At 47.2% G+C, this 16486-nt stretch overlaps 1 protein-coding gene across 1 annotated transcript in view; it reads left to right on the top strand.

The window, feature by feature from the left end:
- PRPF38B (pre-mRNA processing factor 38B) overlaps positions 1–16486 on the top strand; it is a 137573-nt gene that overhangs the window by 90963 nt on the left and 30124 nt on the right. The window contains exon 5 of the mRNA XM_069641864.1: positions 11536–11756. Coding sequence (XP_069497965.1) covers positions 11536–11756 — 221 coding nt within the window. The remainder of the gene's footprint in view (positions 1–11535; positions 11757–16486) is intronic.

Raw genomic sequence — 16486 nt, 5'->3', positions numbered from 1 at the left:
AACCAGCAGTCTGACTTTATTCCCACCCATTGCTGAGCGAGAGTGTTATGCGACCTCCCCAGACTGTGGACACATGGGAGGTAACATGCATCGGCACGTTATTTGGAGGCAGGGGCTGCTGTGCCCCTAGAGGCTGCAGCTCTGCCTTGTCCTTTTGTCGCTGCTGGTACCAATAGGACATTTGAACATGTGGACCAGACGTTCTTGAAAGGCCTGGTTTTCCAGAGCCTTGTGCCCGAAGGTTTCAGCATGTGCTTAATGCCCACCTCAGGGACGAAGGGGTTGTTTGAAATTTGATCAGATGTCTTGGTGGTTTCATGCTCTTTCTCTGCTGTCGCCAGATGGTCCGTGAACAGCTTTGCCAAAGAGGAGACCCTCCTCGATGGGCATGTTAATAAGGGCCTCCTGTGTCTCTGGCTTAACCCTGAGTTTCTAAGCCAGAAATGTCTTCTACAATGACCCTTCCTGAGACACCCCTTTCTTGATTAGACTCCAGGAGTGGTATAGCCTGGCCAGGTTTATTCTTGTTGAGGATATTCACAACAAAGTCCGTTCCTGTGGGACTGATTCCTCTGTGTCTATGCCAAAATGGTGAGCAGCTTTCTTCGGCAGCTCATTGTGAGAGGTTGGTCTGCAATAGGAGAAGGGGGACTGCCCTCAGCTACAGAGGGGTCGACAAAGATGAGGTCTGGGTCATCCTGGCCCTGTAAGTAGGTGTCCTCGCCATCTCAACAGGCATTGATCATCCACCCACATGTCCTGGCCCGCAGCTCCCCATAAAAGGACCTAGAAAGAGAGGATGCCACCGACACTGGAGGAGGCATAGGAGGCAGCTCAGCAGGCTTTGGATGAGTGGGCAGCTTGCTCATAAAGTCCACAAAGAATGACATTTCTCCTTTGGTCTTTAAACTGTTTGGGTACAAGGGGTAGCAGACAGGATGGATCTTGTTGCTTCAGGGGTTGGGATTACATGGCAGCATTGGACATGAAGGATGCATATTTTAATGTTGCCAGCGCACTAAATATGTCAGATTTAAATTGGGAAACTAGTAGAACCAATTCAACGTGCTACCATTCGGCATTGCATCAGCCTCCAGGGTATTCACAAAGGTCCTAGCAGTGGTGACTGCACACTTGCAAAGGCAGTCCATGCCATTGTACCCAGAAGTGCCTTCTAAACCCACAGCAAACAATCTGCTGGGCTTCTCCATAAACTAAAAGAAGTAGTGTCTAGTGCCTAGCCAAGTAAAGCATTTTCTGGGGGCACTAATAACAGACGTCAGACTAGTGTATCCCTCCGTACAGAGGTCTGAAACACGCTGTTTCAAACACCTCAGTATGTAGCCGGTCATCAGGTAACAGTACAAAAGGCGATGCGCCTGCTGGGAATAGCTTCCTACATCTACCTGGTGTCTCATGCCAGGCTGCACATGCGTCCAATGCAAGAGTGGCTAGCGAAACAATGGTCACAAGCAAGCGGATTCTGGGACGAGCTAGTGGTGGTTTTGCAGCCTCTGGTTCAATCGCTAGATTGGTGGAACGGAAACAATCAGCTAAGGGGACAGTCTTTCCACGCATCGGTGATCCAGGCCACTCTGAACAGCCGTGTCTATAACTGGGTGGGGGCGCTCACTTTCTGCATCACACTGCTCACTGCCTGTGGACACAGGTGCTAACTAGGAAGCCCAACAACTTTCTGGAACTACTAGCAGTTATCAAAGCCCTTCAAGCCTTCAAGAATCGAGTTCCCCTGGAACATTTGGAGCCACTAGGCATATGTTATGACGCAGATTTTCTGGGCTAGTATAGACAGCCCTGGAGAATGTGTTCCCCTGTTTTTTTTATATACAACATGGCTGTGGAAATTTGCATTAGAACTAGGACTGTTTTGTGCGCAAGCGGAGTCCCTCTTTGCTGTTGATCCCTGCTTCAAATGCCCTTCCAGTGTCCTGTATTCAGCCTTCACGACAAGGAATTCATTGACCTGGTTTTTGGCGACAGATCCTGAAGATGTCCTACTTCAAGCTTTTTCTGTGCTGAGGTACTGTGTTGGCTGGGGTATTGCTTACCTTAAGTCTTTTGTGATTCCTGTGAAGCTTTGGGGGTGATTCATGTGATTGGAAGTCCTCTTATCCAGTTCGTCCATGCCCTTTGCTGGAATCCCTCCAAGGAACTCTGACTTTTCCTGCCCTATCGCACCCTGCCTACAATTGGCACCTAGACCACTAGGGTCCTTCTTCTGCCTCTTGGGGAATAAACTAGGGAAAGACTGGCTAAGAAAAGGATTCTGCTTTAAAGTATAAAAAGTGTTAAAAAGTTACTTAAGTGTTTGTTGGTAACTGTCCCTCTGAAATATGAGCAGTTAAAGTTCTTACTATCCTTTTGAATGTGTTTTGCCATTCTTAAAAGTATATATACGGTTGTTTTACTCACTTGTGAATTGGGTCACTCACTTCCCAAAAGTAATGCTGTTAACTTCACCTAACTATTTCTTTCAGAATAGAAGGGTATACGTTTACCAACTGGGTCTTGCTTCCCTTGAGCTGCTGTATAGCCAGTCTAGAATAAGTCTGCCTTGGGTCTTACTTATCTTGAATAGCGGTGTGCAATTCTTAAGTGTATTGTAGGTTTTGCTAACCTAGTGCTGCCTTGTGCCATCCTAAAATAAGTTGGTGAGTTATAGCTCATCTTAGTCTGTGTTCCACTGATCTGAAAAGTACCTGTAATAGTTTATTACAACATTAGGTCTTACTCACGTAGTATGTTATCTTGTATGTAAGTATAGGTTTATACTGTTCCATGAATTAGTGTCCACTATTCAGAAAAGTATCCTGGTAACAGGGTTTGTTTACTAAGTGATTTCGTAACAGAGTATCACTGCATGCCTGATGGTCTACTACACTTCACTTACTGTAAAGTAATCCAAAGTTATCATGTGGTTTCACTTAACCCCCTCCACCCCTGAATAGGTGTGTTCTATTCTAAATATGTATGATTAGGTCTGACTTTCCTAGAAATACTGTTAGTAATTCCGAACAAGGTGTATGCTTTGGTCTGTGTACCTTAAGCATTGTGTGTTTTTATGAGTTTATGATTCTATGACAAAGTACTTAACCACCAAGATTTACCTTTGCCTATTTGTATCTATAATAAACCTTTTGGTAACTTGTTAGTACTTTTGGTAACTTATCATTGTACAATGCATTTTACAATGCAGTACAATGGGGTATGCTTTGTTTTGCCCTAGACTAACCCTCTGAGGCTTTTTGGTTACTTCAGGTGTGCTAAAGGGTCAAGCTGCTGGCAGCAGTTACTTTTTCCTATTTTATTTTGGTGTAATTTAGGTATAAGTCTGGACTTGTGCAGGGCATAATTGTCTCCCATCACTTATCTTAGTGGCACTTCCCCAGCATGGTGTCTGGCATGGATTCACATGCTCATGTATATTCCCCGTCAGGCTGGGAATATTCGGTAAAGAAAAAATCAGTTTCATTTCTGAACTTTCTTTCTCCTAACAACCAATCACTGGTCTCTGGGTCATACTGCCCCCAGCCAATGACTGCCCTTTACCTAAGCCCCTCCTCTGGCAGCCATCTTCAGATTTTTACAGCACGTTCAAGTGTTGGGAGGCCTTGTGCAATAGCGCTCGAGCTTTTACTGCGTTTTGCAATTTTTCTAAGAGTTTTGCTCTAGTTTTTGGTCAATCAAGTTCAAGCTCCATTGATATAACTTCCGATTAGTGGACCCGTTTTCGGATTCTTCAGCGCCCCTCAAGGGTGAGTTTCTTCTTGGAGGATTCCAGAAGCTTCTTCAAGGCCTGCGCCCACGTGAACATGGCAGATGAGAAGGACTTGGCGCCTCTCCAAGGTTTGCCCCAGCTGCAACATATGGAATGTCTTTCCGGACGACAGACATTCCGTGTGCCTTTACTGCCTGCATTCGGACACGATGCACGTGGAGGACGACTGTGCGTCTTGTCAGGAGATGGTACCCTGCACGCTGAATGACCGAAGCAGGCATCTCAACGGGTGGCTGCAGGCCAAGGCCCCTGCTTTGGGTGAGTACTGGCAGCATGCCTCCCCTGCCCAGAAGAAGCAAGTTGAGCGGTCTTCTCAGACCTTTTGAGGGCACTCCTCCCTCGGGGGCCCAAAAGGCTAAGCACTGCAAGTCCACTGCGACCGGGAGCACCGTTGCGACAGGGTCTATGGCGGCCAGGGCGAGTACAGTGCCTTCGACCACGAGGCAACACTCAAGTTCTTCTAAGAAAAAGTCGGACCATCCGGGCAAGCTCTTGGAGAAGACCCAGACAGGAGAAGGTCAAGGGGGAGCGGAGTTCAGACCCTCCCGCTAGGGTGAAGGCCTCTGGCTCGACCAAGGTCATGAAGGCCCAGGTGCATCTGATGAAGGCCCCTTCCATCGAAGGAGTTGTGGCATCCCTCGCAAAGGCTGCCGAGGCGGATCTGCAGGGCACCGCCCCGAAGGCAAGAGTATACCTGCCTGCCAGGAGGGAGTCCTCTTTTCAACCCATTGCAAAGACACCAGAGAAGATGCCTATAATTTCTCCAAAACCGTCTCCTTTGGTCGCAGAGAATGGAGGGGGGGGGGCATGGTAGCGATTCAGGGGTTGGATATCTCCACTGAGGAGGAGCTTACCAACCTCCGGACCTTCCAGGAGGAACGATACATCGAGCGCATGCCCTATGGGAAGGATCCCGACGAAGATGACAATGAGACCGACGAGTAGCAACAGGGCTTGGAGGATCAGCCTAAGCCGCAAATGCTGTCACCGCAGCCACCTCAGCAACCACCTGGCGATATCTCGTTGGACATCCTCACTGCTCTACGCTCTGCATAACCTATGCTCGGACATCCGGACAAGGATGCCTCTTGCACCTGTGGCCCCGAGACCATCGGAGGAACCACCATCTCAGAGGGATGAGACTGATCCGGACACAGTGATGACTGGCATAGATGAAGACTACAGTTTGGGGATCTCCAGTCTCCGCCGCCCAGGTCTTCACCGCCCAACGAGATGGGCTTGTTTCACGCCATGATCTCAAGGGCCTCGGAGCTGTTCCAGCTTTTCCCTGAGGAGAAGTAAGAGGGTTTCCTTTACCAGCACGGCGAAGAAGAAAGACCATACTTTCGATCCCGCTCTTGGATGACATTTGGGACGAGGGGTTGTCCCTTTATGAATAACCCTTCCTCTGCCCTGGTGAAGAGGGGCGGTTATGAGAAGAAATGCAGAGTGCCAGACTCTGCGCCCAAGTGCTTACGGTCCCAGCCATCTCCAGACTCTTGTTTCGCCAGCAGCCAAGAAGAAATCTATAGGCGCCTCCTTGTCGGCGGCCTCCCCATCCTGCACCCCCAGACAGTGAGCGGAAGAGGTTGGATGCCATGGGGCGAAGAGTTATCACGTCGGCAGTGAGGACCATCAAGGCCGCAAACTCCCTCGCCATCGTGGCGCGTTACGACAGGGAGCTTTGGTTCAAGATCGCTCCCCTCCTAGACTTCCTTCCCGACGACAAGAGGGCGGAAGCTTTGGAGATCCTACAGGAAGGTGAGTTAGCATCGGACCACGCCATTACGGTGGCAACGGACATCCCCGACACGGGTTTCTGTTAAATGGGCAACAGCGTTTGCCTTCATCGGCGAGGCTGGTTTAGGGCCACTACTAATTTCCACTAGGGTGTTCAGTCGAAGGTGTTGGACATGCCCTTCGACAGGGACAATTTGTTCGTGAAGACAGTCTCTTTAGTCCATCAAGGCAGACACTGATACGGCTCATGCCTTGGGCATGCTTCAGCAATGACAGCCATCCTTTCGGACTTCCGGAGGAAAATCCCAGGGTTCTCCCAAAGGATTCGGGGGAGCTGCTTCATCCTACCATCAACCCTCCCGCTCGTCTGCCCACGAGACCTACAGGTGCCGTGCCAAATCCGGAGGACGTCGTTGACAAGGGCCCCATCCCGACGCTTTGATGTCAAAACAGGATTAAACTGGCCGTGGCGTCGGGCCCCCGGCTGAGCACCCGGGTGGGAGGCTGGCTGGTGAACTTCATCTCCACCGCCCATTCGGTGCTGCATGCTCTCGCCCACGGACACACCCTAGATTTCCAACGGAAGTGTCCCCATATACTACCAGTGGCCTGGCAGGAAAACTGTGTCCTTCTTCTGGAGGTGCGGGCCAGGCTAAAAAATAGTGCGATAGAGCTCGTCCCAAAGAGGCACCGGGTCTCCGAGTGTACTCTCGTTACTTACTCGTCAAAAAGACCAGCGGTTGGAAGCCCATCCTGACCTCTGCTGTCTGAACAAGTACATAAAGTCTCAAATGTTTCGGATGGTGACTCTTAAGTGCTAGGACAGCTGGAAGAGGAGGGGGAACGTTCTATCGTCGCTGGGCTTGAAAGATGCCTATTTTCACATCCCCATTCACAAGGGCCACCGCTTCGTGGTTCAAGGGAAACATTACCAGTTCAAGACCCTTCCCTTCGGATTGAAGTCGGCGCAGAGTGTTCACCAAGTGCCTGGTGGCGCAGCTGCGTCTACGTGGGATCCACGCGTACCCTTACCTGGACAACTGGCTCAAAGGACATCGCTGTCGTACACACAGCAAGGACTGTCCAACTCCTGACGGATCTGGGGTTCTCGGTGAACTATGCAAAGTCCTGTTTGATTCCATCGCAAGACGCAGTTTCTGTGAGCCCGACTCAACACAGTGTCGTGCCTGGCGTCTCAGTCGGAGGAGAGGATAGCGGCCATCTTGAGCAAGGTACAGCGGCTGTTGGCCCTGAAGATCGCAAGGCTGAGGTCCATCAATTCCCTGCTTGGCATGCATGCATATACCTCATTGGGCTGTGTAAGCTATGGCTGCAACCACTACAGGAGTTCCTCAATGCCTATTGTATACAAGTGTCGGGAAGCTTCGAGGACAAAGTCACACTCGCTGAGCGTTTCTGTTGAGCGATATAGTGGTAGGGTGTGTGCGCACATCTGTCCGCAGGCGTGGATTTCCAGACCCCACCTCATCAGGAGACAGTCACGACGGATGCCTCCCTGGAAGGATGGGGAGCGCACACCGGAAGTCTTCATGCAAGATGGCCTGTGGCTACCAGAGAAGACGTTTCACGTCAATGTGTTGGAACTGCGGACAGTGTTTTGGGCCCTCGTCCTTCCGTCCCTCAAGGACAAGGTGGTACAGGTCTTCACGGAAAACACCACCATGATGTTCTAAATCAGAAAGCGGGGGGGAGGGGAGTCAATCACGTTTCATCTGGCAGGCACGAAGATACTTGCCAACTCTCTGAGCAGGGAGCTGCGCTCTTGCCACGAGTGGGAACTTCGGCAGGACCAAGTGGATCACCTGTTCTGCTGATGGGGCAATCCCAGGATCGATCTGTTTGCGACAGCGACTAACACCAAGTGCCGGAGGTGTGACAGCAGGTTTTCCCCAGCCTGGGAGCATGGGGACGCATTCTTTCCCCCGGGATGGCCTGTTTCTGTATGTGTTGTTGCCGTTGCTTCTTCGATTAGTCAATCAACTCAGACGGTCCCGGTGCAGGATGATCCTTGTCGCACCGGCGTGGCCGAGGCAGATCTGGTACCCAGACTTTCTGGACATGTCAGCGGCCCCTCCAGTCAAGCTTCCGGCAGTCCCAGATCTTCTCGCCAGGGAAGGAGGTGCAATTCTTCACCACGACCCAGGATCGCTGCACCTAAAGGCCTTGCTCCTGCAGCATTAGTTTGGGGGGGGGCAGCTACGATCTACTAGCAGATTGAAAGGAGGTGCTCGCCAAGGCCAGAGCTTCATCTCCTCTCAAATGCTACGGGCACAAGTGGAAGAGGTTCGCTGTTTGGTGCCATACTGAGAAGATCGACCATCTACGCGTCACTGCTCCACAGGTGCTTCCGTATTTGTTGTCATTGGCCAAGGCAGGATTGGACCATGCTTCCATCAAAGTTCATCTGGCATCTATCTCCCGCTACTCCAGATCTCCTGGACGATCATCTTTATGGTTGCATCGATTGGTCAAGGAGTTCGCCAAAGGACTATTTTGCTTGGTCCCTCCAGTGAAGGCCTCGGCGTGGGAGCTCAATGCGGTGCTGACTAGGCTCATGGGTCCTCCGTTCGAGCCTATGCATTCGGCTCCACTGAAATTCTTGTTGTGGGAAACAGCTTTTCTTGTGGCCATCACCTCTGCATTACGAATGGGAGATCCATGCCCTCCCTCTAAACCACCTTATTTGACATTCCACGAGACTAGGGTAGTGCTACGGGCGCACCCCATCTCCTTCATGCCCAAGGTGCCGTCAGACTTTCATCTAAACGGGCCATTGGTGTTACCTGTATTCTTTCCGATGCCTTTGTCGCCGGCCAAGAGGACTTTCCACTCGCTGGATGTGGCTTGACCACTGAAGTTCTATGTGGACCACACAGAGTTTCCGGAAGACGTTGCAACTGTTTGTAAACTTTGGCCCTGTGAACCAAGGGAGGCCCTCTCTAAGGCTTGCATTTCCAGGTGGCTCTCCAGCTGCATCACCCATTGTCACTGGTTGGCAAACCAACTGTTGCCTGGCCGTCCGAGAGCCCACTCCACCAGAGCGATATCTGGAACTACAGCATTCTTCTCTGGTGTGCCCCTGCTTGACATCTGCAGGGCTGCTATGTGGATGTCGACGCACACCTTCACAAAATTCTACTGTGTCGACAGGGATTCCAGGGAGGAGTCCAGAGTCGGCCAAGCAGTGCCGCGCAACTTATTCGCTTGAAGATGAGCCTGGTGAGGAGGTAAGAGATGCTTAATGTTGAGAAGCTTAATGTTGTGCCTTCCCACCTCCTGTGGTTGTGCAGGTGTGTACTGCTATGTATTCTTTATTAATGAGCATGTGAATCCATGCCAGACCCCATGCTGGAGAAGAAACAAGTTACTTACCTCTAACTGTTGTTCTCCAGCATGGGTCTGGCATGGATCCACAACCGATCCCTCCCGCCTACCCCTCTGCGGCTCTTCTCTAGGGCAGTCTTTGGCTGAGGGCAGTACGACCCAGAGACCAGTGATTGGTTGTTAGGAGAAAGACAGTTGAGAAATGAAACTGATTTTTTTCTTTACTTCTTTACTGAGGATTCCCAGCCTGACAGGGAATATTCATGAGCATGTGAATCCATACCAGACCCATGCTGGAGAACAGTTGCAGGTAAGTAACCTGTTCCTTATCTTACTTGCTCCTCTCTCTAATTTGGTCAAGATACAATTCAACTGTCTTTTTAGAGATCACCCATTGTTTAGCATTTCGGTGATCTTAATGTGGTCTTTTCTGCAATTGCACACAATCCTTTGAGACCATGGATTTGGCTGACAGTCAGTATCTGGGACAACAGTCTTCCTTGTTTTTTATAAGCCATAAGTTCTGTTTTCAACTTATACATTGAACATTTGTTCAACAGGAATTGTGAAAAGGATTCATTGTCCTACCTCTCCTGGGGACATCCTGGAACCCCATTCCCATCATTTACACTCTCCCGCCCTCCCTGTTCGCCAAATCATGGGCACCCCCTTGGAATCCCTCAAGCCACTACTGCCACTCTTTGCCACCCTCCTCCGCTCCACATTCTGCTAGTTTTTGAGTTCTGTAAGTTGAGCAATATGACCACTCGAATGGCATTCCTGCTCACTTGGAATTGGTAAGGCATATTTGGGGGCTTACCACAGGCATGTCTCTTTTGGAAGATCTCTGTAAAGCAAATATGCAGGTGGTTATGCTGTTCGAAAACCATTTGAGTCTCCATGTAGGGGTTGGCTTGTTTCATGATGCGGAATGTTCTCTGGCAAATATTTGCACTTTTCTGCCAGGAAGTTGTACATTCTGCAACTTGTGTGTAGATCTGTATACCAGTTTTAATGCCCTGGGGATGCAGGTGATATGAAATGCTTTTTTTGTTGGCAGGTCCGTATTGCTGCTCTCCCAGCACTCTTTGTACAGTTTTGGAACATGCTCAACATAGTTAATCTATGAAAGTTCAATTGTTAAATGGTGTATTACGGATTCTGACATGTTTATATTATTCAGATTTAAACTGTCGTCTTTCGACCACCCTTGTAGCACTGATGTCTACCTTTTAATCCCTCCCTGCATCTGCCTGTCCGCCGTCTTTTGTCTTTTTGCATAACGCTGTATTGCTTGCTAGCTAAGTTTGAATTCTTTGAATCTGCCTGCCCACAAGCCTAAAAATTAGTTAATGCTGCTTTCAGTGGGAGAGGTTGTGGCAAATTGGATGACTCTATAACCCTTAACCTATTGTCTTCTGGGATTCTTCAAAAGTTTGGGTGACATGTTCACAGGATAATGAGCGCATGCAACCCCTCTGGCTGCATCACGTCCATTAACGGTAAGTAATCTTTTCTTAGTTGTTAGTCTTTTGATTAGTTAAATATAAACATGAATCTTAGTGTCATATTTTGTAACGTTGAAGCATATGATATATATGGGTACTTAATTGGAGACTTTCTTTGCCCTGAACTATTTAGCTTCCTTAGTATAGGGTTGATCATTAAGTCTATCTACTATGCATTTCTTTATGCAAATATGGAGAAGATGCATGGCAGACGGCAAATATAGGAAGATGGTTAATAAATGAACCAAAGGTTTTCTTTAACTACAAATGCCCCCTTTGCATGTTGGCTAATGCGCATGTGCTACCCCTTGTTCACTGCGTTGCGTTGTACTTTTCCCTTATTTTAATGCAATTGTGTTTAAGACCTATAAACTAATTACCTTTTCTTCTGTAGATCTGTTGTGCTGCGATTTATTTTTGGAAATTAACCTGAACACTTAAATGTGTGAGAGTGCAAGCAGTTTTACATTAGAATTCTTTGTTCTTGTTTAGATGACAATGAATCTCACTTTCCTTGTGTGCTTGCACTGTAGGTTTTGGACTGACAATAGCTGACTAACATGTCCTGAGCTGTGAGAGGGCATATCCTGAAGGCCTTCATGCGGTAATGACCCTTTTGAGAGACAATGGTCATCATGGATTATGCATTTCCAATTCTTTGTCAATTTCTATTTTGCACACAATTCTAAATTAGAAACCTCGCTGCTTCATGGCAGTTGGTTTGCTATTGCTTTCAGTTATTTCATTAGGAGCCTTTCACAGACTATTATATATACACAAGGCAGTAAGTACATTGACTACTGTTGAAAAGTACACACTGATTCCGTAAAAGGAGCTATTGAATTCTTCAGTTCAATCAAACTTATGGTCTTGCAGTATAATCTTTAACCATGTTGCCTGGTTGGCTGTAGACGAACGGGGTTGGGGTTCCACATACATGCTCTTTCCTCACCCCCCTGCTTTTTAATGTTGAAGCCAGCAATTATAAAGACAGAATACCCAGGTTGATAGCCATTTTTGTTAATAGTTTGGAGTAGTTCTGTAATGTTCAAAATGAAAACTGTTTATTAAGTTGGTTTTTGAAAAGCTCATATTTTGATGGAGTGGCATTTTGCTTTGTGTTTTTTTTCTCATTTATTTTAGGACCTAGATGTGAAGGCTGGCGGAGGCTGTATTATGACTATTGGGGTAATGCTTCGCTCTTTTCTCACAAAACTTGAGTGGTTTTCCACCTTGTTCCCAAGAATTCCTGTACCTGTTCAGAAACAAATTGATCAGCTTATCAAAACAAAGCCTAGACAAATCAAGGAAGGTAAAGAAGAAACTGAAGAACCTGAGAGACATGCAGAACGAAGACGTTCAAGGTTGTATAATTTTTCTGTTTGATAAAGCCTGCTCTTAGTTGCTGTATTCTGGGGAAGTTACAATGATCAAAGATTGGTCTTAGTTTCATTTGGGTTTTTATTTTTTTAACGGAGAGGGTGACTGCAATTGCTCCTTTTATTTGTCTGGCTTATTTGCCCTCTTTATTTTGTACACTATGCAGTTTACCGTGTGTATTCTCATGCATAGTCCAATTAAAACATGGCTATAATGTTCAGGCATCTTAATGCCCATCCCCCCCACTTCAAATATTTGACCATGTGGCATTTATGTACAACTAGCTGGGGTACCCAGCGTTGCCAGTGTCCTGATCGATTGGTGTCTCTTGTGTCCTGGAGTATGTTGCTTTTGTCCTCATGTCAGCAAGTCCTGCTTCAGTTTGCACTGGCATCTCGTTTGCCCTGGAGAAAGTTGTTCTTGTCCCCTGGTTGGCAAGAAGCTCTTCACATTGATTTTTGCTTTGCATCAGATGGAGCTTTTCCAAATGATATTGTTTTTGGTGCTGCATCTTTCAGTCACTCAATGGCTTAAGCGCATTTGAGAAAATGCCCAAGAAAGATTGATTGTGCTTTCTTCTTGTGAATGAACTTATGTAAACTGTAACCTTGCCATTTCCCATATTTGGAGTGGCGTGATAAAAAGAATTTAAATTCCCTTTTTGAAAAGCTTTAATAAACACTTTTGAACTGTATACAGTAGTAATGCATTTCAAAGGAATAACCAACACATCGAACATGAACATTTTGCTTCAGACACTTTTCCAAATGATTCCTCCTTCTAGTACCTACTGTAGTGAATAGGGGTGAGCATCAGTAAATGAGGGTGTCTACGAAGTACATTTTAATAATAGTTAAAATGCACACACTGCCATCTCGGATGCGTTGATAGTAAATGACTCCCTTTCTTTTGTCTGTCCAATAATGGCTGGAAATATAAAGTCCATTCTTCTAATTTGTGCATTTGATTTCCAGTAGCATAGACATTCCCCTTAAATGTAAATATTGTCATTGATTGGACCAATTATCTAATCTACATGTTTTATAAAACCCTCCAACATGTCCTCCTTTGTGTTCTGCCCCTTTATTTGCTTGCAAGATGCACACCATAAACATTTTGTTAGTTAATGGATTCTCCAAGTAAGGAAATACTGTTCCTGTTTGTAGTTGGTCTTCAAGCATATAGACATTCTAGAAATGAAAAAAAGCCTTCATTTGAAATTAAGACATTGTAAACAATAGCAGAGAAGGTCTCATAACTCACCCTGCAATAAGAAAGTAAAGAGACATTCTCGAATCCTCATTATTGGCGAATGATCATAATGCAGTGGAAGAGGAGAGTGAAGGTGGAGGTTGACTGTGTCTCACGAATGGTGCCAAAAATCCAGATGGGCTTTGCCACTTTAGAGGTTTAAGTAGCCTCTGGGAAAGAGTGAATTGAGTCTGGACTTAGGGGTGCTTTAGGATTTTCCTTAACCTTCAGTGTGCTTCCTCCACTCTATTCCACGCAGCGTCCCTCAAGACTTGACTAAAGCAATATTTTCTACCGTCTAAGCTAGACTCTTCCTAATGGAAGACCTTGCTCTATTGGATGTTCTCGGGTTGGTATTCATTCTCCCTCCACCATTCTCACGCATCACCTTTGTCCACTCCTTTCTCCTCTACCTGCACCTACTCTACTACCGCTGCTATTTCCTATCTAACGTCCTTTGATCTAAATAATTCTCCCTCTCTCCACCCGTCATCTTCTCACTGCACCCTTTACATTCTGATCATCTCGCACTATCGTCTCTCCTCTACTCTCCCACTGTCTCCTGGTCTCCTCTCGCTCAATCTAATCTCTACTCGTACCACCACTCTCTTGCCCACTGTTGGGACTGATTTTCTATTCTCTGTCCTGGTGGACAGATCTAGAAGGCCAACCTAGTATTGTGACGGGGACAACTCTGGGGGCTGTAGCCAACCCTGTTCAAGGTAGCAATGTGAGTGGTCTAGGTTAAGTCTCAAGAGGTTGTGAGTTTGTAAGGGGGCAACAATGAGCACACACAGGGAAGCAGACAAACACACTTACACAAACTGGTATAAAATACTTCTTTAATTTTGGCCATACATGAGTAGGACAAAATACAGCTTAAACCCCTAAAGAATGAGGTACGCATTTCTTTTAATTTTTATAAACGTTTTATTTAAACTTGGCATAGACAGGCATGGAGGATAAAAGCAACTCATCCCACTGGACCACTATACATAGACAATACAAGAGGGGCATATAGGTATGGGGGGGGAAACCACAAGCATAAAATGCAGATCCATCTTCACCGTCTCAGTTTAGACTGTTGTTACCTAAGTATTAGTCGATTGGCACAAGCATATTAGATATGGCAAAGTGATCAGTCATGGGTCCCATATATCCTTGAGTCTGGAGGTACAGGGTAGTGTTGCAACATGGTGGTCTTCACAGTTCTGAGCCCACGTAAGCTCCACCAGCCACACCCCGTATGTAGGTGGGTGTTTGTCTTTCACTTTTGTAATATCATCTTTTTGGCAATCCTGCATCCCATATTTACAAACGCCCTGAGTTGCTTCACCGAAAATCCAGTCCCATCCCAAACAGTACGCCAAGAGGGGAACGTTCCATCCGAACTTCAGACGTGTTCAGAGTGGGATCCCAGAATCCAATCAATTGGACAAAACTCCAAAAAGTATGCCGATGGTCAGCTTCTTGTGCGCAACACCTAGGACATACTGAATTCTCACTACGGTACATTTAGTCATGTGTGTAATATAATTGATTTTAACACCTTGAATTTCATAAGTTTAAAACTTGAATTTAACAATGCATATTAAGTATGCAAACATATTTTCCCATTGTATGTAGGACAGTTTAACCCCTAGAGTGTCTGCCCATTTGAGTCGAGCCGTGGGGACTGTGGTCGGTTTTGCCTAATATCCTCTTATACAGTGTAGATGAGAGCCCCTGCCAATCCCTGGAGTTTTCTATATGCTCTAGTTCCACATTCACAGGTTCAGCTGGATAGCCCACCCACCATGCAGACTGTGGCCTGAATCCTGTAATACTGCATCAGATTCACCACCATACTTCCGTCCCCCTGCCGCCATGTCTGCGGAGTGATGACCTTTCCCTCAGGAAACGCATCCTTCCCAACGTGTCACCAGAGCTCAGTCCCATGTGAGCCCAGCCCCGGGAACTTCCACAGCGGAAGCCATCTATAGTATGGCCGGTCTGCGCATGTTCTGGCAAAAGTAGTATGCCAGGCGTTCACCGTCCCCATCACCGGGTTATATGGGCAGTCCTCGTTATATTTCTGATCTAAAATCAGTGTCTTAGGGTTAGTGGCACCCGCTGCCAATTCCTCCAGTTCAACATTAGGTGTTGCACCTCACTACCATACCAATATGTAGCAAACTGGGCTTGGGCAGCTCGCCAGTATATCAGTATATTTCAATGTGTGGTGCAGTAAACCCTCCCTTATTATATGGAAGTGCAATATCGGACCACTTTTTACGCTCTGCACCCGCATGCAACAGGAACTGCAAGTGAGCCATGCAGCTTGGTAAAGAAGGGCTTGCCAGGTGTTAGGCAGCATTGCATGCAGTACCCTCTGGGACCACTACACACAATTAGGAATACAGGTGTTAGCCAAACCAACCTTTGCTAGAAGTCTGTACCAGACAGTTTTTGGTAGCGAGCTGAGCAGCCAGGCTTATCTCAAGAGTGAAGAAAGCAAACAAGATCGAGTCACTTCAGTTCCAGTAGCTGTAGATTCAAGAACCCAAACTGGTGTCCCTCTCCCTGGTTAATCCTAGCCAGCCTTGAGAATGGTATCCAGGTGTCTTATGAGTCGATTGGTCCCACCAACTCAAGGGAAGAAGCCGTCCTTGAAGGAGTTTCTCTGTCGAATGGAGTTTGGCAATTCGGACCTTCAGCAGGGCTTCACCGGGCAAACCAACCGGGCAAACCAACGGTCCAGAAGTTGCAGCAGCCGTCCTCTTCCAGCTCGTCTTTGTTTCTTTCGTTCCAGTGGTCGACTCTGTTTAAAAGGCGAGTCTCCATGACTGAAAGGCAGTTTTCTCCCTTTCATTCCAGCCTGGCTGTCACTCAGCGTGATAGGGAGCGATTTCCATCTAGCCAGCCTACCCTCAATGTAGTGTTCTTGAGCGGTATAGTTATCCTGAAGGGGAGGACTTCTCTCTAGACCCCATCACCCTGAGGTATTTAATACAGTCTAGGAACCCAACGGAGGGGGTATGCACCGCTAAGTTTCTTTGTGCACCCCGTCAGCGGGAAGATTTTGGATTTTGTTTAATTTATCATGAAGCCTGTGTATTCACCCATTTGCGCGATGTCTCGGATCATCTGATCAAGATTAGTCTGTGGGGTTCCGACATAGAGCAGAACATTGTCCACATGTAGCAGAATTATCTCAGGGGGGGCCCTAAGACGTGTAGCACACCGTCTATGGCGTTCGCGGACCAAGGCCGCCATTGGTTCGATAGCTAGGGCAAACGGAATGGTGGATAAAGGGCAACTCTGCCGTGTGCACCTCTCTCCAGCACAAATTGGTCCGAAACACAAGTTGACAAGTACCCCAGCTAACGGACGAGTATATAAGTCTAATAGAACGCTGCATTTTAGTGACCAGGCCCATTTTGCCCAGCACCACCTGTAGGTATTCACATGAGACCATGTAGAA

Source organism: Ambystoma mexicanum, chromosome 1q (assembly GCF_040938575.1).
Source record: "Ambystoma mexicanum isolate Mex_15411 chromosome 1q, UKY_AmexF1_1, whole genome shotgun sequence".
Taxonomy (NCBI): domain Eukaryota; kingdom Metazoa; phylum Chordata; class Amphibia; order Caudata; family Ambystomatidae; genus Ambystoma; species Ambystoma mexicanum.
Note: the sequence above shows the minus strand (reverse complement) of the source record. Positions and strands in the feature narration are given on the sequence as shown.